At 48.7% G+C, this 26,140-nt stretch overlaps 1 protein-coding gene across 1 annotated transcript in view; it reads left to right on the forward strand.

Annotated features, from left to right (window-relative positions):
* The window catches only part of GRB2 (growth factor receptor bound protein 2), a 70,518-nt gene extending 46,182 nt beyond the window's left edge, over positions 1-24,336 (forward strand). The window contains exons 3-6 of the mRNA XM_047757631.1: positions 11,775-11,872; positions 18,071-18,193; positions 21,350-21,518; positions 22,255-24,336. Coding sequence (XP_047613587.1) covers positions 11,775-11,872; positions 18,071-18,193; positions 21,350-21,518; positions 22,255-22,440 — 576 coding nt within the window. The 3' untranslated portion in view covers positions 22,441-24,336. The remainder of the gene's footprint in view (positions 1-11,774; positions 11,873-18,070; positions 18,194-21,349; positions 21,519-22,254) is intronic.
* Positions 24,337-26,140: the final 1,804 nt, after the last annotated feature.

Consider the following 26,140-nt stretch of genomic DNA (forward strand, 5'->3'; position numbering starts at 1 on the left):
TCCTTGTAGGAAACACAACACATTTAATTTGGCTAATTTGAGGGGGGGTGGGGGAAAGAGAGAGTGAATGTGTGTGTGTGTCTGTCTGTCTGTCTTTTTGGCAGCATATGGAAGTTCCCAGGCTAGGGATTGAATCAGAGCTGCAGCCGCCGGCCTACACCATAGCCACACCAGATCTGAGCCACATCTGCAGCCTACACCACAGCTCATGGCAACACCAGATCCTTAACCCACTGAGCGAAGCCAGGGGTCAAACCCAAATCTTCATGGATAGTAGTCAGATTCTTAACCCACTGAGCCATAGTGGGAACTCTAAGGAGACTTTATTAATGAGACTGTCTTACAAGATCTGGGCAAGGTTCCTCTAGAAACCACAGGGCATGGTGCATGCCCATAGCTAGTAACCGGTAACATCATGAGGCCTGCAGAAGACAGTGGGGCAAAGGAAGCGGAAGGCGTTACCAGGCCCTGGAGGAGGAACAGACTGAGTCAGGAGGGCTGAGGCCTGCAGTTACTGCTCTAAGGTTATCCGCAGAAACTCCCAGACAGGAAGCTGCCTTCCGTGGGCCTCCCCGCTGGGGAGCAAGAGAGCCTGTTGAAGAGCCTGCGGATGTGGTCCATACAGGTGGGGGGCGCAGAATGGTGGAGAAGAGTGCCAGCTGGATCGGGAGAGGCGGGTGGAAGCTGGCAGCACGGGAGTACCACCCATGTTTTACAATTAGCTTTTTACTCATGGTGGCTTTAAAAGAGGGAAATCTGCCCAGCAGCTCTGTATAGCTGCTTTTCTAAAGTGTTTTTCAAGAAAAAAATCAGTGGCCAAGAGGGAGCCCACTGAGCCACATCTACCCACCCAGCTCTTTTGCTTCCATCTCCAAAAAGTGTCTTGAATCTGCCTCCTTCCCTGTAGCCCACTTGCCCACCCCAGTCATCTTTCACCTGGGGGCTGTAGTTGTTCGGCCTGGTCTTCCCTGCCCTTCGTCTCACAGTGGGCCCTTGAAATGTTAGAAAAATGCAGAGCAGGACTCTCAGAAACTCTTCCCTGACTTCTGAGCATCATCCTCAGCTTAGCAATTTGAACTCCCTCATTTGCATTCTAGACCTGCCTGAACCACTCACAGAGATCCTTTGGGGGTGTCCCCTCAAATGTGACTCTCTGACCACATTACCCTGCCCTCCCAGCCTAGGGTCGTCCCTCTCTTTTCTGCTCCCTAACCCCCTATGCTTAACTCTGATCCTCTGATCCACATGTTCAGTTTCCTATTTACCTGTCTAATCGCCTACTTTGACCTCCACCCTGGGAATGGGGTGGGGACTCTACCCTGGTCCCTCCTGTCTGTCATGCGACTGCAAACTCCTAGATTAGCTCCTTCAGAAGTGGAAAATGGGAGTTCCTGCCGTGGTGCTATGGGTTGAGAATCCAGCTGCAGTGGCTTGGGTCGCTGTGGAGGTTCAGGTTAAACCTCTGGCCCAGCCCACTGGGTGGAAGGATCCAGCATCGCTGCAGCTGCAACGTAAGTTGCAGCTGTAGCTTGGATTCAGTCCCTGGCCCAGGAATTTCCATATGCCACGACTATGGCCATAAAATGAACGGGGGGGGCGGGGGGGGATGGAAAATGCCTTTGGAACTAGTTTGGCTTGTGTTTTTTGGTGTTTTTGTTTAGTTCAGAATGGTAGCATTCTAGGGGTAAAAACCACTGGCCTTGGGAGTTGCCATCATGGCTCAACAGTAATGAACCCGACTAGTACCCATGAGGACGCTCAGTGGGTTAGGGATCCGGTGTTGCTGTGGCTGTGGTTTAGGCTGGCAGCTGCAGCTCTTATATGACACCTAACCTGGAAACTTCATCTGCTGCCCTTGCAGCTCTAGAAAGACCAAAAACAAACAAAAAAAAGCACTGGCCTTGATCTTGGTCATAGATCCTTATGCAGCTGCCAGGGATTAGCTCAGCGACTGATGCCTTTTGCCTTTTATTTCTGTTATGTTCTGTGAGGTGGCTTTCGGGTGACAGGGTGACTGTAAATCAGTAGACCCTATTTGGCTCACATCTTGAATCAGTAAGGCCTGAGTGAAACTTAATAAATTTTTTTGTCGCTAATGGGGCGCTCCTGTTTTATTTTGTTGTGCTGAGGCAACGGGAAGTGAGGTGGAACTGATGATGTGAAATCAGGCAACCGCTGCTCCCTTGGCCTAGGAGGCTTTGTTTTTTATTTTGTTTGTTCGTTCTGAGGAGAGGGTTGTAGAATTTGACCTGTTACATGAATAGGGACAGTAGCTAAGTATATATATTGTTAAAGAATTAGGAGTTCCCGTCGTGGCGCAGTGGTTAACGGGTCCGACTAGGAACCATGAGGTTGCGGGTTCGGTCCCTGCCCTTGCTGAGTGGGTTAATGATCCGGCGTTGCCGTGAGCTGTGGTGTAGGTTGCAGACGCGGCTCGGATCCTGTGTTGCTGTGGCTCTGGTGTAGGCCGGTGGCTACAGCTCCGATTCGACTCCTAGCCTGGGAACCTCCATATGCTGCGGGAGCGGCCCAAGAAATAGCAACAACAACAACAACAACAACAAAAAAGACAAAAAAAAAAAAAAGAATTAGCCATAGTTTGTGGTTATTTGGGTTATTTCCTGTTCGGAGTTCTGATACCATTGATAAAGGTTTTACTTTTCAAGGTGAGGTGGCTTAACCAGGCTTTTAACGGCGGCCAGCTGTGGCCAAGGGCCCCGCCGGCCCTCCGTTTGCTCCGTAGCGAGCTGGGACATCCCCCGTGTTCCTTCCACTCAAAGTTCTGCACAGGCTGAGCAGAACTAAAGATGCAAAGAATGTAACCCAGCTCACACTTGGTCCAGGAAGGCTTCCTCTATCCCCTAAACTGGATTTAGGCCTTTCCCTTCGGTGTTTGGGAACTCAGATGTCTTCTGTTGAATTGACCCTGGCCGCCTCCTACCCGCGATTCCCCCTCTCCTGGCATCCATCACCCTGTGTTGCCACCAGCAGTTTATCAGACTCAGAACCTCCTGGGAAGGGTGTCCACGCTACCCTCAGCTCACCAGCTCGGGGCTTGGCCCTCTCGTGGCCTTGTGCTTGCCTGGTGCAGGCTACCTCATGACGCCTGAGGTTTTCCAATGGACAGAATTTTCTCTCTTGAGACTCCCTCACATTTGTCTCTGTCTGCCCCCCACCCCCAACTCCCCCAGTCCACTGCAGTTGGAATTCTGACAGTCTTGAGAACATTTCACTCTTCCATTGAGCCATCAACTGCACTAAAGTAATGTCTTCTGCAAGTCACACAACACAGAAGACAGTTATTCTGAATGGAAACTCTTGGTACCCCTTTGGTATAAAGAGTTTATTTTGGGGTACTGCCTGTGCATTTAGGTTTCATTGCCTACAGATTCATCTGGGTGGAGTAATAACTACATAAGTGTGAACGACCTTCCTGTTTTGTTAAAATGTCATGAGCTGGGGAGTCCCCGTCATGGCTCAGCGGTTAACGAACCCAACTAGGATCCGTGAGGACTTGGGTTCGATCCCTGGCCTCGCTCAGTGGGTTAAGGATCCGGCAGCTACAGCTCTGATTTGACCCCCTAGCCTGGGAACCTCCATATACCACAGGTGTGGCCCTGAAAACACGGAAGATTAAAAAAAAAAAAAAAAGTCATGAGCAGCTCTTCTGAAAGAAGTTGATCCAAGTGTCTAATTTATTTTTTGAATACTAAAATATTTCCCAGAGAAATAAAGATATTCTGTTTTGGTTATTCTTCGTATTCGTATAATTCTAATTATAGTAATAATTTGGTTCGTTTTCTTAATTGTTCATTTTCCTACATTATAAAGGAAGTCTACCACTTTAAGAAATGCATGAGTGGTCCTGAACTCTTAATCAATTGTGTGTCTGTGTGTGTGTGTGTGATAGAGAACACACACACGTTTCTCTCTACATGAACTTGGCTGCCATTCAGAAAAATTTTAAAGGTGAAGGTCTTCATACTGTCCTTTGTAAAAATTTTGCTGGAGGAGTTGTAGCTATAAAATTAACATGCTGCAAAAGTAAGTCACAAGCTGGACAAGCAGGCTGCACCAGGCATCTGGACATTCCAGGAAGTGCCCCTGCGCCGAGGGCTGCTGGTAGGGACCCTGCTGTCAACAGCTCCAGCTCTGCCCAGCCCGAATCAGTCACCCAGAGCGCACACCCTTTTGTTGCTTTCATGCTGAAGTTTCCCCTCCCTGCCTGACTACCCTACCCGTACAGTTTTTCATCTTGAGGAAAGTAGAAGCAGGTAGTGTTGCGGAAAAAATAGGGGGTGTACCCCCTTTTGAGGTACCCCACCTGGAAGTCTTTCGGCAGTGGTGCTTCAGTTACAGGAAGACTGCCCGATTGTATTACTTCCTTTATTTTGCCTCTCCTCCTGGGGGGCAGACTCACAACAGCCTTCTCTCTCAGGTCTGTGGGGGAGGTGATGGTTTTCACCAAGGAATTTGATGTTAGCGTGTAACGTGTAGTGTTCTCTCTGCTGTCCTTAGACCCCGCTGGCTCTGTGGTCCTACATCCGTTACTCAGAACAGAGGTTCCATATACACGTCGGTTCCTCAAAACATGTTAGGTGCCATTCTAGGAACCATGGAGAGAGGGAGTTCCTGTCGTGGCTCAACGGAAACGAATCCGACTAGTAACCCTGAGGATGTGGGTTCGATCCCTGGCCTCACTCGGTGCATCAAAGGATCTGGCGTTGCCGTGAGCTGTGGTTTAGGTCTCCGACACGACTCGGATCCTGAGTTGCTCTGGTTATGCCTGTGGCCGGCAGCTATAGCTCCAACTTGACTCCTAGCCTGGGAACCTCCACGTGCCTTGAGTGCAGCCCTAAAAAACCAAAGAAAGGAAGGGAGGGACAGAGCAGACAGACAGACCGACCCACCCACCCATGGAGAATGCCACTGAGAACTGCACGGAGCCAGCTTTAGGGTGCTTGCTGTTTGGTTAGGAGAGGACCAAAGCTTCCCGGCACACAGCACAAAGCAGTGGTTGCCAAGATTTGAATAGCTGGGAAAGAGGGAAAACGTGAGAGATTGTACCTCTCTCATTGTACACATTGTGCTTGTGTTTAGAGGTCGCTGAGTTGACTGGCTTGACTGAACCGAGGGGTTCATTTAGAGAGGTAGTGGGTGAGAAGGGCAGAAAGTAGATGATGGCAAATTATGAAAAGTGGAATGCCAGACCAAGAATCATTTGTTTTTGTTTGTTTGTTTTTTGTCTTTTTGTTTTTGTTTAGGGCCACACCCATGGCACATGGGGGTTCCCAGGCTAGGGGTCCAACCAGAGCTGCAGTCACCAGCCTGCGCCAGAACCACAGCCACATCTGCAACCTTCACCACAGCTCATGGCAGCCCTAGATCCTTAACCCACTGAGCGAGGCCAGGGATCGAACCCGCGTCCTCGTAGATGCTAGTCGGGCCACGATGGGAACTCCCCAAGGATCATTTGAATCTATAGAAGGCTACTGAAGATTTTTTTTAACAGAAAACGATGATATTTGAACTGACTCGGAGCACTAAATAGATTGAGGTCAAACTAGGTCAGCCTGGGAGTTTCCACCATAGTGCAGTTTGTTAAGAATCTGACTGCAGTGGCTCAGGTCATGGAGATGCAGGTTCCGTCCCCTGCCTGGTGCAGTGGGTTAAAGAATCCAGCCTTGGCATAGCTGCAGCGGGAGTTGCAGCTGTGGCTCAGATACTGTCTCTGGCCCAGGAACATCCATTTGCTGTGGGTAACACCATAAAAAAATAAAAATAAATAAAATAAAAATTAAAAAAAAAAAGTGGGTCTTGATCTCTGGATCCACCAGTGTTCCCCTTTCACTCTGATCCCGTTGGTAGCACCTGCTTAGGGAGGGTGGAGAGGTCACTCTTGAGCAACAGGAGGAAAAGGCACTGTTCTGGGGTATAAATGGTTAGTACTCAGATAGCACTATACATGTAATTAGTGATTTTTAACAGTGGAAAATTGGGGGCCTCAGGAATTCCCCCCCCCCTTTTTTTTCTTTTCCTTTTAAAACTGTTTAAAGGGCAAAACAGTATTGGTCAGAAGGTAAACTGGACCAACAAATGCCCTTTGAATTTCTTTCATTTGGTAAATAGAATCCTTAAAAGAAAAATAATGTAAAAAAAAAAAAAAGATTTAGGGCTCCTTGATCCCCCAAAAAATGAATCTTCTGGAAAGATAATTCAGAAGAACTAAAACCAGCATTTCCTGGCACAGAAATTATACTTTTGTTGAGGGAGGTTATCACTATAAGGTAAAATACCCCCTTGGTTTGATATCTTCACATAAGTACCTTTTTAAGTGAATTGGTTTCTGTACACCATTTAGTAAAACAGCACAATTTGATGTTTAGAGAGAATTTTATAAATCAGCCAAAATTGGAAGAGTTTTAAAACTTCATAGATATATTTCATCTCTTCTTGACTTTCCTGGTCATCCAGGACCCACTGCCTGTCAAGTGTCTCCACTGGGTCAGGAGGCGCTCGGTGTGTTGTGTCTTCCCTGAGTTGGGGTCGTTCAGCGTGGAGACGGGCCCGACCATGAGCCCTTGAGGACTGTTGCTCTCTGCGTGCTTGGATAAGCACCTTGAGGTTTCTGTGGGACCAGGTACCTTGATTATTAAACTGCCTCGAAGTTGGTCATCTCATCATTAAAATTCGGAATAACTCATCCGCAGTGTGGGTGTTTTTCACGATTTGGCACACACGGTAGAGCAAGCAGCGTAGCCAAGACGTTTTTCATGTTGGGCAAAAAACTGTAACAGATGGAGGTGGTGATCGTAAAGCCCTGATTTTAAAGTGTTAGGAATGAATCAGTGTAGTCGAGGCTGTGTCCAAATCCACACTGAGGGAGCCTGGGAAGCTGAAGAGCAGTCTCGTGTCGTCAGCTGGGTCCCCGGCAGCTGCAGAGAACTGATTGCACCTGGCTCCTCTCTCAGTCCGGTTACCCCAGCCAGGGCCCTGTAGAATTTCTCTTAGGGGTTAGTCTTTAAAAAGCCTCTGTGTGAGTGTGTCTTTTCCTTCCTTTTTCTAGGAACCTGAAGTAATGTGGTAGGGTCACCAGTAATTCTTTAAATTTGTCTTCACGTCGTGGCAGCGTTTCAGTGTTGCTCGTGTGGGATTGATTGATCTTCGAAGAGCTGGGGAAACTCACTGGCTTATGTAGAGTTTCCGTAACGCAGGGACCAGCTATAAGTGGTATTTTTGGTTTTTTATGTAGTGAAAGAGCTTAAATGTGTAATTGTTCCTATCTTATATGCATAATTGCTCTTATAAATTGCTTCACAACTGATAAAACTTTGAATATTTTTTCCCTGAAGAAAGGTTGGACCCCGTGCAAGCTATTAGAATTTGAGTGTATGGTGAATGCTTTGACAGGGACTCCTGTCCCAGAACTGCATGGCGTATTCTTTTTTTAAAAAAATTATGATTCTTTTTTTGGCTTATTTACAGATGCCTAGCTATGTTCAGGCAAGAAAATATCCCCATATTTCAAAATACAGCAATTTATAAACAAAATACTTACCTATCATTTTCCTGAAAGACCACCATTTTTCTGTAATTGCGTAGAAACTTAAGGGTCATTCTTGTCTCCCACTATTGGTATGAAAGGGACGGTGAAAGGAATTACCTATGTTAATCCTCGACCTCTGCATTTAAAATCTTTTTCGAAGTAGGCACAGAAGCCTTGTGCTCGTGTGTTTTCAGAATAAAACAAAAATCCCAGTTCTCTGTTAATATGTGTGGTCTTGGTGCCGTCCAAAGATACCTAATTTAGATAAAACTTGGCCGCGTTTGGCTCGGTCTGAGGCTGCTGGTGTGTAAGGAGAGTAACGGTCATGAAGTAAACGTGTCCACGCCAGCGGCTGGACCGTAGCTCTGTGCTCGTTGCCGCGCTGCTTATTCACTTCCTCATTTAACCCCTCGTAACCCTGGGGAGATGGGTATTATCACCACTTTATAGTTGGGGAAGCAAAATTTACAAAACGGTCCTGTGCCCAAGGTCACATAGCTCCCCGCTGGTGAAACTGGAATCTGACCCCATGTGTTTATTGGCCTCTTGAATCCCACCAGAGCAGGTCTGTCCTAAGAGGTCTGGGACCTGGCTATTTGGAAACCTTTAAATTGGTATCAGTAGCAATAAAAATTTGCATTTGCCCTTAGAATAGTCTCAGATTTGAGGGGGAGGGGCAGCAGTGAATAATGTTAACACTATATGGTGTAGAGGAGTAGATAGAACGTGGAATGCTCTTCCTTGTCCATAGGGAAGAAAGTTTTATTTCAGGGAATTAATTTTTTTTCGTAAGTGATGGTAAACTATCTCGGTGGGGGGTTCTGAAGCTTCCCTGTGTTATTTTCTGCTACTCTGTGTATCTTCAGGTGAAAAGTTTGTTCCAGAGGTGTGGGGCCCGGTGGGGGTTTCTTACATGTAAATTAGTTCATAGTATTACTGTGTTGTCTTGTCTTGACTGAAGTATTTTTTAGTTACAGTGTGGTGTACCAATGGAGAAGTCAGTGTATTCCTAAGTGTACAGTTCGAAGAATTTTCACAGTCTGAACACACCCAGCTTATGAGCACGCAGGTCAAGAGATGTAGTAACATTCTCGACAACTCAAAAGCACCTGTTGGGTCCCTTCCATCAACTGGAGTAGTTTTAATTCTCCGGTGTGAACCTCACATCATTCCTTATCTTGTAGGTTTCTTCCTGATTGAGGCTCTACCACTACTTTCAGTCTTTTTGCAACCAAAAAAGAGAAAAAGCTTCACTGAAACTTGTCTCTTCCTCCTTTCATAATCTCATCTCTTGATCATTCTGCTTCCGTTAAACCAGAGTGTTTCGATGGCTACACAGAGGTAACTCGAGGGAACATGGGGGTTGCAGGACATCAGGCAGCTGTGGGTAAGAGCCAAAAGCATTCCTTGGAATGTGCTCGATGGTCGAGCAACAAGAAGTAACGAATGAGCAAACGGTAGCTGCCCGTGTTTCGGGGAAGGGTCATAGGAGCAGTTTCCTCCTCCCCAGAACTGTGATCAGGCTTTTAAAATGTACTTGTGAAGATGTGCGCTTTCATCTATGACCACTGCAGACTCAGTACAGTGTCTGGAGGTGCAAACTCGTCCACATCTGGCCTGCTCCACCGTAGACTCGCTTATGTTCATTTGTGTCCTTTGCTGTTTTAAGCACTTGGATAAAACTTTGATTTTTGAATTTTAAATTGTGCCATCCTCGTTTCATCAGGGCTTGCATGTACATGTGGAAGTTGATGCAAAGTGGAGCAGTTGGTGGAAAGGCTTCGTCCCTACCTGCAGGTGGCCCAGGGTTCGCGAGCACTCGTTCTCCTGTGCTTTGTCTCCAGCAGAGCCAATCTTTCCTCAATTACCGAGTCAAGAGATTTAGAGGCATGTACAGCAACACCTTGGCTTTCTGGCAGAGCGGTATTTCCCTATCTTCTTGGGGAGAAAAGCATACTAAGCACCAAGTATCAATTTTCTTCTGCAGAAAACCATAGTTCTGAAGTGGTGCCAAATGTGAGAGTTGCCATGGAGTTTCTTTTATTGTCAGGGAACGTTTTTTTTTTTAGGGGTAGGTTTGTCTGTATCTTAGTGAAGGTGACAGGGAGAATGGGCAGTTCTGAGAACTCCTGGACTGTAGCACAGTTACCTTTCCTGCAAAGTTATTGTGAGAGTTGCCATGGAGTTTCTTTTATTGTCAGGGAACGTTTTTTTTTTTAGGGGTAGGTTTGTCTGTATCTTAGTGAAGGTGACAGGGAGAATGGGCAGTTCTGAGAACTCCTGGACTGTAGCACAGTTACCTTTCCTGCAAAGTTATTGGTCAACCTTTTCCAAGTGATTACCTTACTCTGTTTTGATGCCCAAATGAGCCAGAATCATCTCCTTTTCAACCTGACTCTCCTGTCTTTCAGAATTCTTTGCAACTCACCATTTCAGGAACTTTAAGACATTTTGGAGAACTCTTGTTCATAGGCCTACAGTTTTTATTATAACTAGAGGATAATGCTTTATAAGATAATTACTGGAACACAATTTTTTTCAAGCCTTTCTTTTTGGCAGCCAACAGAAGCCAGGCCTTCAGCTCCTTTGCTCTCGTGCTGTTGAGTTTTCTGTGATGCGAGTGGGTCAACCTTGGTGCTTAGGGACCAGCGTCCCAAGTTGCGTAGGGATTGTGTTAAGAGCCCTGTCCCTCTCAAACCTTCATCCTTGGTGTACGCTTTATAATTGTCTAGTGACCAAATAGCTTTTTAGGCTACAGTACAGTTCATTGTTTTTGAAATGCAGGTTTTAAAATTGTAAACTACTTTTCCTGTATTAGTTTGTGTCATCGCAGTAATTAATAAAATAAAGTATTTTTAAGGGAAAATGATGGAGGAAAGTTTTCATCCCAGAGGTTGATAGGATTTACCAGTAGCTGATTTTTTTCAGCTCTCCATCCACAGTTATTAGCCCTTGAGAGATTTGCTGTCTCATCTCGCACACGTACAGTCACCCCGACGCGGAGGGCCCGATGTTGGCCAGCATCACAAATGGGCACTGGCTTTGTAAAGCTCCTCAGGGCATAGCCTCCCTTCAGAAGTGAATTCACGGGCAGGCCTCATTAATGCGGCTTAGCTGTTGGTTGGTTATCCGTCAGCCTTACCTACCCTTTCTAAACCTGTATCCCACTTGGCGATGTCAGGACACCTCAGACACTGAAGAAGTCCGGGTTCTACTTTGGTTGGCAGGGAGTACAGCATTGTTCAGCATCATGAACAAATGATTTTGTAAAGCATTTTACCAACTTCCCTTTAGAATTTTGCTGCATAGTGTAGATTAACTACCACTGTACCAACCCATCAGCATTTTCCTGTCCTCACCATTTTGGAGTTGGGCTGACTTTTCTATTTTCTCTTTTAAGTTACTGACTTTTTTTTTGTTTTTTTTGTTTGTTTGTTTGTTTGTTTTTAATGCTGTATACCCTTTGCCTTCTGTTAGAAATCTGGAATTCAAAGAGTGGCTTTTATACTATCCTAGATCCTAGATCTGTTCTGCTTTTTTCTTTTTTGGCTATCCTAGGGATCAGATCCCAGCCCCAGTCAGGTCCTAAGCTGCAACCGTGGCAACATCAGGTCCTTAACCCACTGAGCTAGGCCAGGGATCGAACTTGTGTCCAGCACTCCCAAGACCACCATCCCATGCACCACAGCGGGAACTCCTGTTTTGCTCCTTTCAATACTCTGCAAATGACAGTATCACGGCCTAGCGTATCCGTATGACTTCGCCTTGGAGCGCACACCTGTTTGGGTTCTGAAAATCGGCATGGGATTCACCAGCTCGCAGCCTTGGGTCGTGGAGTCTCCTTTCTGACCTCTGCTCACTTGCAGCCACAGCTTCCTCACTCTCCCTTTCTTCTCCAGGGTGTGTTTGCCCTTTTTCAGAGTCTCCCTCAGAAACTCACCTTGTGCTTTCCCGTCCCTCTGCTTTCCTACTGAGGGTTTAATGCTCGATGGTTGGGAGCCTGAGCTCTCATTTGAAGAGACAGTTCCTTCTTATTTTTAAGTATCAGAATTGACATATGCTGGTTGTTTGAAATTCTGAGAAGTCTTGCATCCATGTAACTGATAATACTCCAAACAATACCTTTTACAAACAAGCCTAAAAGGCAGCATAATTGTCTTTGTGGCCATCCATTTAAGGTGAAGAGGAAATAATCGGTTTTTTTCCCCCTTGTGTTAATTTTTTTCAGGTTTTGAATGAAGAATGTGATCAGAACTGGTACAAAGCAGAGCTCAATGGGAAAGATGGCTTCATCCCCAAGAACTACATAGAAATGAAACCACATCCGTAAGTTGGGCTCTGCTGACCCTCCAGGGTCAGACCCGCCTGCTTGCTTCAAGTGTTTTTTAAAATTGAGATCATTGGGATGGATGCCGTACTTCTAATCTGTCTTCCCAGGGAATTAACAAAGCACATTGATGTTCCATGTTCATAGGAGTGTATACTGAGAGTATAATAGTCAATAACAGGTTTTAGATTATTAACTGTCAGTGATTTCAAATGATAAGACAAAAATTTTTCAGGTCCGTAATTCTTTTTCTATGAAATCTCTGGTGCCAGATATGTTTCATAATTATGTATTTTTTGGAATTTTTAAAAGTGTACTTATTCCGTGGTTTTCTATTGACATGCTTGATTTTCTTTTTTCTTTTCTTTTTTTTTTTTTTAGGGCTGCCCCTGTGGCATATGGAGGTTCCCAGGCTAGGGGTCACATTGGAGCTGTGGCCTCTGGCCTACACCACAGCGACAGCCACAGCCACGCCAGATCCAAGCTGAGTCTGCGACCTACACCACAGGTCACAGCAAGGCCAGGGATATCAAACCTGTGTCCTCATGGATGCTAGTCAGGTTCATTTCTGCTGAGCCACGACAGGAACTCCCTATGGGCCCTGTCTTACTAATCTTTGGATCCCCAGAGCGCAGTACTTGCCTCGTAGCTGGTTCTCCATAAATGTGTGCCCTAACCCTGCCCTGGCCCTTCGCGTCAGTGTTGCCCTGCAGAGAAGACAGAGTGCTCTCCTAGTCCCCGGTGCCGAGAGCAGTGGGGAAAAAATGTTTTTTAATTCCAGAACACGGTACGTTGGTCAGGGACATGGCAGTACCCCGAGAGCCCTTCAGACACCCTCACCCCCCCGGCCTGTTTCACTGTCCCTGCTCCTACTTCAAGAGCGGTCACCTTCTTGGAGTATGTCAGGGAGAGCAGAGGCTTTCAGTGCTCAGACTTGGATGCCGCCGAGACACAAATGGTAGATCCTCTCTACTTGTTTTATTTATTTGTTTATTTATTTTTGTCTTTCTGTCTTTTCTTGGGCCACACCCACGGCACATGGAGGTTCCAGGCTAGGGGTCGAATCAGAGCAGTTGCCGCCGGCCTACACCAGAGCCACAGCAACGCGGGATCTGAGCCACGTCTGCGACCTACACCACAGCTCACGGCAATGCCGGATCCTTAACCCACTGAGCGAAGCCAGGAATCGAACCTGCAACCTCATGGTTCCTAATCGGATTCGTTAACCACTGAGCCACAGTGGGAACTCCTCTCTCTACTTGTTTTAACAGAGTGTAAGTTAGACTTTTAGACGACTGCCCGCCCCACCTTGAGTAACCGCCCATTTGTCCCTCTTCCCTGCGGTCAGCTTCCGACGTGTCCCTGCCATCCCCTTCCCCGGGGCTAGAGCAGAGATCTTCACCGCACGCATCTCACACTGATCTTACCTCGTCCTACGCAGAACTTAATGCCCCAGAGCTTGGAAAGGCCTCGACAGCGATCTAGTTCATTCCTCTTTATCCTAAAAATTAAGAAAGCTTCCCAGTATTTTTATTTCAAAACCAGTAGTTTATGAGTATGGTTCTCATTATAAAAAGCCCAGAGGGTAGAAAACTGTAGAGCAGTGCGTCTCCCAGGGACACTTCCCTTGCGGAGGTAACTTTACCACCACTGACAATTAAATGTGGGCCCCATGCTACCTTATGAGCTGAATCTGTTCTAAAAATGTTGCTTGCCTTCTGTGAAATAAAACAAATGATCCAGAAGCTTCACCATGCCACTGTCTGCGGGTTCGCGCTTTGGTCAGTAAACTCTTAACACAGTTCTCATCGTGTGCCAGAGACTGTGCTAGGTGCCGGGAAGTTAGGGTTTGTAGTTAAATTACGGTATAATAAAATGTCTGTGTAGTTAATATGAAGTTCTTTGGAAGATCACATCCTGGAAGCCTTAGCCTGGAGAGAGGTTCGGTCACCCTGCAGTCTGGTAATGGGATGAAACCTGTAGAGACGTTTCTATAATGGGCGTTCCCCTCGTGGCACAGCCGAAACAAATCCAACTAGGACCATGAGGTTTCAGGTTCAATCCCTGGCCTCGCTTAGTAGGCTGAGGATCTGGCGTTGCTGTGAGCTGTGGTGTAGGTTGCAGATGCAGCTCAGATCCCACGTTGCTATGGCTGTGGTGTAGGCTGACAACTGTAGCTCTGGTTCAACCCCTAGCCTGGGAACCTCCACATGCCGCACGTGGGTACGGCCCTAAAAAGCAAAAAAAAAAAAAAAAAAGTTTCTATAATGAAGAATCTGTGAAGTCCTCACAGAAACTTCTTTTTACTTGAAGAACTAGGCACCTTATTATAATGTCTCAATAAATGTTTCATTGAATGATTTACAAGGAGAAAACCAGTCTCATTTGTAAAGTATGTATTTCTAGTGTTTGTTTGGAACTTGTACTGACTTGTATCTTTGTAACTATGAGTTTGAGCTCTGCTCTCCCCACCAAAAGGTGTTGGATTCCTTGAAGAATGTCTGTCTTCTGGTGTTAGACTCCCTTATCACTTGTTCCTTGCTTTTGCACATAGTAGCTCAGTAGGTAGTTTTGAAATTATATTCAGACCAAATTCCTGTACAAAGGCCTGGACCAATTTGTTCATGATAATAAACTCAGAAGTATTAAATCTTCGAAGGTATAGATGGAAGAGATTCCTGGGCCCCATCAGTGGATTGATTGATAATGTCCTGCATTTGAGGTCCCTGTAACTTTAGATGGGTGGGGATTATTAATATGCAGCCGTGCTCTGGTTACTAAACTCTAGACACAAGTAGCGATATCCAGGAAACTCCAAAAGATGAGCATGAGATGACTAGATTCCTGGAAGTGTACCAAGCACAGTTTTGCATTCTCGTGGCCTCTTAGTGTCCCTCTTTGCTTTGGGAGCCATGTGGGCTGTTCGTGGACAGCATCACGGAACGCACTCTGCAAGGAGGAGGAGCTGGGTGGTGGTTCCTGGGAGCGCATGGTGCATCCTGCCTCGGGCCCTGCATACAAGCCACATCATTTGTGCACATCCGTTCCTGTGATCCATCCTCAGAATAGATGGAGATTAGCTCAATCTTTTCTGTAAAGGGTCAGATAAATACTGTAAGCCTTGTGGGCCATGTGTGGTCTCTGTCACATCACATATTCTTGTTAGAATTTTTTTAAATAATCCTTTAAAATGTTTAAAAATAGTCTTAGATTGTGGACCATACAGAAACTGCCTAGATTTAGGCCTATGGCACTGGGTCCAATGATAACGAAACCTACTTGAGTGCCTTTTTGTTTTCATAGTTCCAGACTGAAAGGGAATTCAGCAGAGCATCAGACTGTAATTTGAATATTAAATGAAATGCCTGTGGCTCTGAAGCCTTGTTTTTCTCCATACTGTTTCAGGTGTCAGCCACGTTTCAAACCTGACTGTTGAATACATGGGAAGGGCCCCCTTCCTTGGGTGGTTGTAGTTTCTGACCTGACTGATGGATTAGCCTTTTAGGAAGATTCCCTCTCGGGCCTGCTTCCTCCCCTCTGTGGGGAACACGGGGCTAATAATTGATCAGGAAGCATCCAGTCCAGGCGCCCGGCTCCGTGGTGGTGTTCTCCACAGACTCTGGCTGAAAGGCAGGCAGTGCTCATCACGACAAGCTCTGAAAAAGGAAACCGTTTTGCCAGGAAAGCCCCTGACCTTGTGCCTGTGTGCTCGTTGGCCTGACAGGCCTGTTTCACGTGACGGGGCTGCCCTGGGCCTGGATGTCCAGGAGAACAGGGTCGCTGCTGGTTTCGTAGCTGCGGGAGAGCACGGCGTGCCAGACCCCCCCTTCCTCCCCTTTCTAGTTTTTCTTAGGGAGGAAGAGGGAAGTTTAAAATGGAGTGTGACCTCATGCAGCATCTGAGCTAACAGATTAGACGCAGACTCCAAAACGATTGTTGGCGTTCGAGTCGCAGCATGAGTTGTGTGTACTGGGGGTGGATCCAATATATGCTTTTCACATTCAGTGCTTCTCCATGGAAGCCTACGGGATGTGATAAAGAATTGAATTGGAAAATGAGCTGCCCACTCCCATTAGCTGTCTCCCTCCCTCGTTATTTTTCCTGTAGTATAAACCCATCTTTTAAAAAAAAAATGAATTAAAAAAAATTGACCACAGCCGTGTGGTTACACATAAATATCGCCATTAAAAGAAGTTCATTAAATTTATCAATAATATAAAATGCTAAGGAAACGTGAGGGGTGGTGTTAAATGTCCTGAGAGTGCCAGCTGTTCCTCACACAATGTCACACTCCTTATGTTGGGGGACATCCTTGAGGGGGAGAGGGGGTGTTTAGTGAAAATGGGAGCAGATACGAAAGAAGTCTTTATTAAATAAAATGGTCTCCTACTCATTTTCTGTTTTTCAGTATGGCTGCTTATAACAGGGGGTGTGTTTACTTTGTAAAAATTCCAGGTAGAGTGTTTTGCCTCACTGCGGGTGTTTGTTTGTTTGTTAATGGAAAATAAAAATGAGTGGCTTTTCAGCTGGGAAAGCAGTGCCACCAGCTCTGTATATCTGTGCCCCGTGAGGGAAGGTCTGAAAACACAGGCCTCTAACCGCCAGCACCGCTGCCCCGGGGAGCTTGAGGGAGGAGCCTTGCTTTTTATTTTTACTTCACGCACATCTACGCTATTTTAATTCATATTCATTACTTTTACCTTAAAAAGGGGAAACAGAAAGGAAAATGCCTATCTGGTGGGAAAATGGGGGGGGTGGGGGGCAGGAGGAAAGAATGTGGCTCCCAGCCAGATGCCTGCTGCGCGGGGGCCTCGTAAACCAAGCGCCCAGGGACCAAGACAGTGCTCACGCGGTCCCCATGCTGTGAGCTGTCCTTGCCTAGTCGGAGGGCATCCTGCCGTGCTAATCCGCACTTTCTCTGTGGGCACTGGAGGCCTTCTCCTCGAGTCATGTGTCAGGGCAGGAAGGCAGGTCAGTTGTACCAGCTCCTCCGCGCAGCTCGGCGTTATAGCACCCCAAATGCGAAAGACCCAAGGATGCAGATTTTAGGGCTGTTTTAGGTTATTGATGGCAACTCTGACTGTACCCTTCCTCGCAGCTCACGGCCTTCTGTTGGGATTTTAGTATAGTGTATTATTTCAGAGGCATCTTGTGGTGCAGTTGCTTGTAAGTAAGATGGATGTGTGGTAGGTTTAGAACCTTAGTTGATGCTTTGGTGCCTTTGCTTTTCTGGTTTGCAGATACACTGCCTGTTAGCTGCCCCGTAAGGAGTCTGATGAGGCCCATAGGTCTTTATTCGCTTATAAGTAGCGTTGTTGCTTTTTTAAAGTATTAGCTCGATAAAGACAGCGTGGCACAGAGCACTGAGTTTCCAGTCATCTCTCCCAGTTAGTTAGGGCTTCCCTGTGGAAAGGGAGGTGGCTGTGACGAGATTGCTGCTCCTCTTCCTCCTGGTCGGCCCCCGGGGCTCCCACACTTTCCCTGAGTTCACCTGCTTTCTCTCGTGACCAAACTGAATGAGCACTGGGAGCAGAAGAATCTATAACTTGCTCCAAATGAAAATTCGAAATTTGCAACTAGCTGCCTCTGCACAGGGTGAATTATGGCATTCCCGATGGCTCCTAAAAGCCAAACCCTGAGCGGTGGCGGCAGAGAGAGGCCCTGAGAGGAATGCAAACCGTAGCCACCCCCTGGGGCTCTTCACCACCAGGACCTTTCCCCTTTGTGCTGTTATAAGAAGTAGCCCTGCCTGCAGCTTCTGGGCCTTCCAGCTTCCCTGTCCCTGTCTCTCCATCCCATGTGGCAAGGCTGCCGCCTTATCAGATGGCTGCAGGAAGGGCCCATCTCCCCCTCTGTGGTTCATCCTGTGCTAAGTCAGTAGGCCTGGGCTTTCCCCGCTGCCTTGCTGATGAGTCAGGAGGGGCCCCAGTGGGCTTTGGCCCAGGAGGCCCATGTTCAGGTGTCTTTCTCTATAGAAAGAGTGGCCCACGATGGTGTCTTCTGAGTCACTCTGGAGAGTGGGGAAGCGAGAAGGCCTTTGAAGGGAGATGGTCCCTCTCTCAAGGCGTGGTCGGGACTGGCGGGGGAGAGGGGCCCCTCCTTTGGCGAGGAGTTCTCGGTTCCTCACATTTCGGAGACTGGATATCCCGTTTCTTTGTGGGGAAGCAGATGTTGACTGGTTTGCCTTCCTTCCTTAGGTGGTTTTTTGGCAAAATCCCCAGAGCCAAGGCAGAAGAAATGCTTAGCAAACAGCGGCACGATGGGGCCTTTCTCATCCGTGAGAGCGAGAGCGCTCCTGGGGATTTCTCCCTCTCTGTCAAGTAAGTACTTCCTGCTCTGGTCGCCTGGAAGCCTGTCTCCAGCTGATGGCAGTTGTGAAGCCAGAGGCCAGGCGTCTGACTACATGTACCAAAGGTGGCACACTGGTTAAGGTTTCGCTTTGGCAGTATTTTACACATCAGAAAATCTTACATTAAAATCCTAATTTCTGGTTCCTCTTAAGAATCTAGCAGCTCCAGCAATACTGGGTTTAGGACTCCCAAGAGGGAAGTCTTCAGTGGCTGAGCAGCGGCAGCACTTGAGGGAGCGCACACTTGCCTCTTTTCCCCAGTCCCCACCACTCTGCAATGCTCTCCACATACACCACTCTTTCCTCCTCCGAACATCCTGCCCTCTCTGGGCTTCCTGCAGCTCTGTAAGTGATCAGCTCCCTTGTGCCCCTTTAGCAGGTGTCTAGCTGAATCTGCCAGCATCATCCTAGGCCTCCCATTGACTTCAAACACAAGGGTTTCTTTCCCCAGTGGGGAATGTAACGTTGGAAGGGAGCTGTGTGCTGAGAATGGGGGGAGTACCGGGAGTTTTACCGTCTTGGGAATCACAGAGAATGCAAATTGGAACTTTGACGACACTAAACTAATCACTCCCCATCCGTGACAAAGATTTCGAAGTTGTCGTTTCCATACATTTTGATTCAGTCCATTTCTAGTTAATATCACAAGAAACCCTGACCTAGGAATCTTACAAATCACTTCATTGTTTATATGGCAGAGGTGATTAGATTAAAACTCAGCTCGCTTTAGTATGGATTTACATTATTTTTAAATGGAGGCTGTAAAATATTTTATTTTCCATTTACAGATGATATAAAGATTTTTCAGTCTCAAAAATAAACTGGGTGCGTTCCCGTCATGGCTCATCATTAACAAACCTGACTAGTATCCATGAAGACGTGAGTTTGATCCTTGGCCTCATTCAATGGGTTAAGGATCCAGCATTACTGTGGCTGTGGTGTAGGCCAGCAGCTGTAGCTCCGGTTTGACCTCTAGCCTGGGAACTTTGATACGCTGCAGGTGCAGCCCTAAAAAGCAAAAAAAAAAAAAAAAAATCAACTGAATACCTTGTTTCATTTTGGGACCAAATGAGTGGTTAAAGTGTAGGGGTTTTTTAATGTAGATTTAAGTTTAAATTTTTTGTGTCCTTTTTCTCAGTGAAGTTGTGGGAGGTGGTTTCAGGTGATATTTGCAGTATCTTACAGATAATGTTTCCAGTATAGCTAGGTCTAGTCCCAACATGAAAAAAATCAAGCTGGATCTGATTTTCAGTTTTCCTCTTTTAACAGTGGCTTTTTTTTTTTTTTTTTTAAGTAGACTTTGGTTTTTTAGAGCAGGTTTAAGTTCACAGAAAAATCACCTGGAAGGTACAGAGATTTCCCGAGTACCCCGACTCCCACTCACATGCATAGAAACAGTGGCTTTTTGATGTGCTTGATTAAACACATGCAAATGAGGATCTGGTGGGTGAAGAGCACCTTGAGGTGGAAAAGGCTTTATGCTTCTCATTAACTCTGGTTTCTTCGTCGGTTTTCCTTACACTTTATACTGACCTGAGTATAAATCCGGCCGAGGAAGACCAAGAATACAAGCCATTAACTGGTGATTGAATGATGGCCCCAAACCCTGAGGCAGCTGGTGTTCAGTTGTCTGATGACTAGTCCCTGCCCGTGCCCTGCGGTGCCCACTGGGCAGCTCCCAGACCATGTTCCATTTTATCACGTAAAACCTTTAAAGAGTTTGTTTTAGAAATTCGAAGCACATGTCCGAACCACCTTCCACACACAAGCATTCTTCCAGAGGAGCTTCGGGAATCCAGTCTCCCGTTTCAAGGCGTTGTGGGTCCGTGATGGAAAAGCTGCGGGAGTTAACAGCTCACCGTCAGGGACCCTGTAGCCCTTTCAGGAACCACCTGTGTTACACGGTGGGAGTGCCCTTCCACGGGCCAGAAGTGCCATTTGAATGCCCTTCTTCCTCATACGGCTTTTATCCTCGTCCATCTTTTTTCTCTTGAAATAGCAGTGCTGTTTCTAAGCGCTTCCTACTCGGTGGCTTCCTTAAAGCTCAGTGCTGCCACCTGCTGGGCTGTTTTTAAGACGCGTTAATGCTTTAAAACCCATGGCAGAAGAGAGTCCTCCGCTCGTTTTGCAGATGGTCGTAGAGTGCCTTGTGAGGAGCTGATGTGCTGGGCCGACAGCACGGTGTCTGTGGGCCAGCCCACTCAGCCAGGCTCGTGCTGGTTTTCTGGGCCAGCGTGAAAGGTGGCATTTACCGCTTTACCAGGTGGTAGAGGGGAGGGGGTAGGAGGTGCCTGGGCCTTTTTAGTGTCCCAGCATGTTTTGTTCTGAGATCTTTTCCCCGCAAGTAGACCTAAAATCCTTGAGCAGAAAACAGGACTTTTCGGAGTTCCCGTCGTGGCTCAGTGGAAACGAATCTGACTAGCATCTGTGAGGACACAGGTTCGATCCCTGGCCTCACTTACTGGGTTAAGGATCTGGTGTTGCTGTGAGCTGTGGTGTAGATCACAGATCCGTCTTGGATCCGGCATTGCGGTGGCTGTGGTGTAGGCCGGTGGCTATAGCTCAGTTTGACTTCTAGCCTGGGAACCTCCATGTGCTGCAGGTGCAGCCCTAAAAAGACAAAAAAAAAAACAAAGAGAGAGAGAGAGAAAAGAAAATATGGCTTTAAACCTTTCCTAGGTACAGGAAAATCGCTAGAAGTATGTCCCATCCCTTCTCACCTTATTTCCTGTCCTGTCTCTTGTAGTCTCTTTAAATATCATACAAGATTTTAGTCCTTTTTTCTTTTGGTACAGGGCAGGGAGAGGCTTCCACGGGTTAGGACATTTCTCTTTTTTATTTGCAAACTTCTTCAGAATTAGTCTGACAAGGTTTCTGTGTCTGGAGAGGTTTCTTCATGTTGACACTGGTCATTGTCGGCCGAAACGGAGGGGTCAGGGCGCTTGGTGACTGTCCTGCCTCTCCAGCCAGCCGATCAAGCTGTGCTGCAGCCCTGGGCCCTCAGGCTGTGCGGGGCGCGGCCAGAACATGAGTTCTCCCGGGATGACTCCTTGCTCGGCAGGTGGCCCCTGGCGGCCAGGACAGAGCCCTGGGACCTGTTCTCACATGTGTCCTCTGCCCTCCCCAGGTTTGGCAATGATGTGCAGCACTTCAAGGTGCTCCGGGATGGCGCCGGCAAGTACTTCCTCTGGGTGGTAAAGTTCAATTCTTTGAATGAGCTGGTAGATTATCACAGATCTACATCCGTCTCCAGAAACCAGCAGATATTCCTCCGGGACATAGAACAGGTGCCACAGGTGAGCTTCATAAGGGAGAGATGGGGGTCCCTTTTATCAATGAAGGGTGGCGCCTCAGGCCAGCAGGTGTTTTTTCAGAGGGTTTACCTCTGGGCCTTTTTTGCTCCTTATCCAAAATGTTATCCTTAATTCGTGTTAAAGATTTGAAGTTTGAAACAAAAAATAATAGTCTTGCCCCCTCCAGAGGCTGCTTCCCTGAAGCCTTGGGTCTCTAAGGTACGCTTGAACACACCCTCAGGTAGCCGTTCCCTGGCACTGAGCTGCGGGGAAGATCAGGCGTGTGACGGGCGGGGTCCCCTCAGTCCTGTGTTCGCTGTCCTGTGTTCTGGTGGGCACCACCGCACTTCATTCAAGCTCTTAGCCTCTGACCATAAAACCCGAAGGATTTTATAAGTGTTAAGGTGATAGGAAGTAAAACTTCTGCACCTCTGGGATTGTAAACGAAGCCCCGCTGGCTGTTTCTGAAGTTCTCTCCCCTTAAAGCTGGACTTGCTGCCCTCTGCTCGATGCCCTGCACAGCTGGCCGCCCTGGGTACATTCTCGTGTTGCTGTGGCTGAAAGAGTCCACCCACCTGGGGTCCACCAAGGCTCTGGAAGAACTGGTGGAGAGGGGAGGCGGAAGGAGGGGTTATTTCAGGTCATGTGGCAAGGCTGGCACACCTCGGGTTCCCGTCACCAGCGCGAGGGGCTGGCCGCCGTCGGGAATGCAATGTGTTTTCTCCCTGCCTCTCTGCAGCAACCGACATACGTCCAGGCCCTCTTTGACTTTGACCCCCAGGAGGATGGCGAGCTGGGCTTCCGTCGGGGAGACTTTATCCATGTCATGGATAACTCGGACCCCAACTGGTGGAAGGGGGCTTGCCACGGGCAGACCGGCATGTTTCCGCGCAATTACGTCACCCCTGTGAACCGGAACGTCTAAGAGTCAAGAGAAGATTATTTAAAGAAAGTGAAGAATTTTAAACACGTGCAAAAGAATTAAATCCATGAGCTGCCTCTAACAGCAGCCTGTGAGGGAGCTCGGAACCCCTGGCTGGGTCACCTGGTGACCCTCTCACTTTGGTTGGAACTCGGGGGGGGGTGGGCGGGGGCGTTGGATATAATGCCAAAACTTACCTATAAATTAAGAAAAGAGTTTTTATTACAAATTTTCACCGCTGCTCCTCCTCCTCCTTTGTCCTTTTTTTCATCCTTTTTCTCTTCTGTCCATCAGTGCATGACGTTCAATGCCGCATATAGTCCTAGCTGTTGCCAATAATAAAAGAAAAGAAACCACGTGGGCTGATATTTTCTCTATGCAAAATGTCTGTTTTAGCTGGAACAACAGAAAGAAGAACAGCCGCTTCCATGTCCCGCCTGTGCACTCGGACAGTGGGCGGGAGCCGGAGGCCCGTGCTGCTCAGTTTCTGCCCGGGGAGCGGGGGGAGCAGGGCCGGCCCCCTCCCAGCCCACCCCACGTGTGGGCGTGGACTAGGGTGGCGGAGGGGGTGGCACCTCTCGGGGCTTCCTGCGAGCCGGGCCCTAACCTGTGTCCCTTTCCACGTGGTTTTCCCTCCAAGTGGTGTTTTGAGCATGTTTTTCATAGTGCCTTTTGCCTTATTTCAAGGGTTGCTTATGAGTGGTGTTTTTTATTTGTTTTGTTTTAAAATAAGTTAAAGACAGTCAGCCAATTTGTCTCCTACTCTGTGTAAATATTTTTCCCCAGGGGGAGGGGAAGGCAGGGTAGAGACAGGAGACGCGGGAAGGTGTGGGCGTCCTGCCTGTGCGCAGCCGGAGTCTCGGAGGCTCAGCTTTAATTCTTGTGGCCCCGCAGGTTCAGGGAGCCGGAGCCCTGCCGTCTGGAGTCGCTGCCCGGGGTGCAGAGTGGCCGGGGCCCAGCCTCCCCACATCTGACCAGATCTGGCTGAAAGGGGCTCAGGGTCCCTGACCTTGTGCTCTCAGGTGTTGCCCGCCCCTCCTTGGCCCCAGACACCCCCCGACGCCAGCCTCTGGAGTCAGCAAGTTTCAAACGCAGGAAAGCCTGAGACGGCGAAGCCATATCCGGTTCTGCCATCCTCCTACGCTGGGAGGGAAAATGAGAGTTTTCCCGTGGTTTTTCTTGCTCTGAAAGCTAGGCTTTCACCCCCTTGTGTCCCCTCCCTGAGCTGCCCAGGTGAGCTCAGGGCAGCGCGCAAGGAGCAGTCGGGTGGTTTCTCCCGTCTCCGTTCACAGCAGGCTCTGCCCGCAGCCGCTCCACCCACGCCCCTGAAAAGGAAATGTCTCCGGGACGCAGGGACAGGTGGACGGGAAGCTCGCACGTCTGAGTCCGTGGCAAAGCTCTTTCTGTCGTCTCCTGTCGGCTTCTTGTCCCTCCTAGTGATGTGCCTGTAACTTCCTCTCCCCCCGCTCCGCCGCGTTCCCTTCCCACGACAAAAACGGGGCTGCTGGGTGTTGGCGACGGCCTTGGCTTCTCAGGCGGACGGTCAGCATCTCCCCTGGACTCTGGTTATGGGGACGGACTTGGCCCCAAGGGCTCGGAGGCCCAGGAGGCTGCTCCCCTGGACGGAGCGCCCGCCTCTTCCCGCCCCCTCCGCTCGCTGCTCCTTCCTCGCTGATGATAAAAGGAATCGCTGGCATTCTGCACCTGGACCATTTGATTGTTTTATTTTGGAATTGGTGTATATCATGAAGCCTTGCAGAACTAAGTTTTGTGTGTATATATTTAAAAGAAAATCAGTGTTTAAATAAAAAGACCTATGTACTTAATCCTTTAACTCCGCGGATAGCATTTGGTAGGTAGTGATTAACTGTGAATAATAAACATACAATGAATTCTTCACTCGGTATCTTTTCCTTTATTCCCTCTCGCCTTAAAGTAGAAACTTAAAAGGACTCTGTCAGGGAGTCAGGACACGTTCCGACTCTGCCTCACTCCTTGGGGGGGCGCATGGGGCTCGCTGGGCCCCTGGAGGGGTGACACCCACATCAGAGTTCACCAGAATCCCTGGGCTCCGGTTCCCAGGCCACACCCTGTGTTTCTGACAGAAGCCACAGGCCACGCTTTGGAAACTGGTCTGGACCCAGGGCTTGCGAGGACAAGGGCCTTGGCTGGCTCCGTTCTCGTGCCCTCCCTCCACCTAAATAAAGGACAGAGGGACACAAGGAGCTGAGTGGAAGCGGCTTGGGGTGGGACCGCGCCTGCTTCACCACCCACAGCACTGGCTGCACGGGGCCAACTAGGATGTGTTTAGAGCAAGGACACACACAATCCCACTTGTGTTCTTAATCCAGGTCTGTCTGGGGTTTTTTTTGTTTGTTTGTTTGTTTTTGTCTTTTTAGGGCCGAACCCACAGCATATGGAGGGTCCCAGGCTGGGGGTCCAATCAGAACTGTCGCTGCTGGCCTCCGCCACAGCCACAGCAACGCGGGATCCTTAACCCACTGAGTGAGGCCGGGGATCAGACCCACATCCTCATGAATGTTAGTCGGGTTCAATAACCACTGAGCCACGGCGGGAACTCCCTCCCGAGTGACTGCCCTGCTTGGACGGGAGGGGCTGCCCGTCTCCGCTGGGACGGCGAGAAGGAGCCTTACCGGCGCCGCCCTGCTGGAGGCTTTGGGGCTCGGCTCACCCAGGCTGGCTCCTCCAAAGCTGAGCAGAAGTTTCCAGAACAGGGCGGTCAAGGCAGTGACTGTCAGCCTCCCAGAGGCTTTTTGCTCCGTTTGACTCATGGCCTCAGAATAGCATCAGAAATAATGGGAAAAACGACTGCTTTTGCACAAGCACGTGGGTCACAAGTTCCTTGGCGACCGAATCCCCCTTCGCCCCTGGCTCTGTCATTGCTGGGGAGGCGTCTGGGTGGGAGCGCCTTTGGGGAGACTCCGCCGTGGGATCTGGGGGGACAGCTCAGCGGCCTTCGGCTGAAAGCGCAGGCCGGCGCGTGGCCGCGCGGCTCCCTCACAGCACGTGCCCTTGCGAGCAGCCCTCCTGACGTCTTCATCCTCGGTGACCTGGGAGTTTGGAATGGTCTCATCCTCGCTCATCCTCAAACCGGAGGAGGAGGAAGAAGGGGTGGGCACGGAGGCCTGCCTTCCCTCCACCCTTGTCCCCCCGACCTGCTCAGAGTAGCTGACCTTTAAGTCGGAACACTTTGCTTTTCCAAAGTGCCAGCGAGAGTGGAATTGTGTCTGCTCACATGGGAAATCCTTGTAACCCCTAAGACACTCGATTTGCATCTTACGCACATTCCCCAGATCTGATCTGAGCCCTCCTTTTCACAGAAGAGCAAGGAGAGGGTGCGTCCACGTCCTCGCAGACTGTTCCCCCTCACCCTCGGGCCGGGGCGGGATGGGGGGGTGGGGGACAGGCTCGCCCTCCAGGCTGCCCTCACTTCGAAAGAGCTGGAGAGGAGTTCTCTGGTGGCGCAGTGGGTTAAGGACCTGGCATTGCCACCGGGCGCAGGTTCGAACCTCCACATGCCAAAGAAAAGAAACCCAGAGTGTCCTGAGTGCGCGGACATTCAGCGCTGGTCCTGCTCTGCCCCCCCCGCCCCGCCCTGTGCTGGGGAACCAGAGAGCACCCAGCACCCCCTTTCAGGTTTACTGGGAGCGACTTTCGGGGCAAACTTCTCTTCTGGGGTGTG

The sequence above is a fragment of the Phacochoerus africanus genome, chromosome 14, assembly GCF_016906955.1.
Source record: "Phacochoerus africanus isolate WHEZ1 chromosome 14, ROS_Pafr_v1, whole genome shotgun sequence".
Taxonomy (NCBI): domain Eukaryota; kingdom Metazoa; phylum Chordata; class Mammalia; order Artiodactyla; family Suidae; genus Phacochoerus; species Phacochoerus africanus.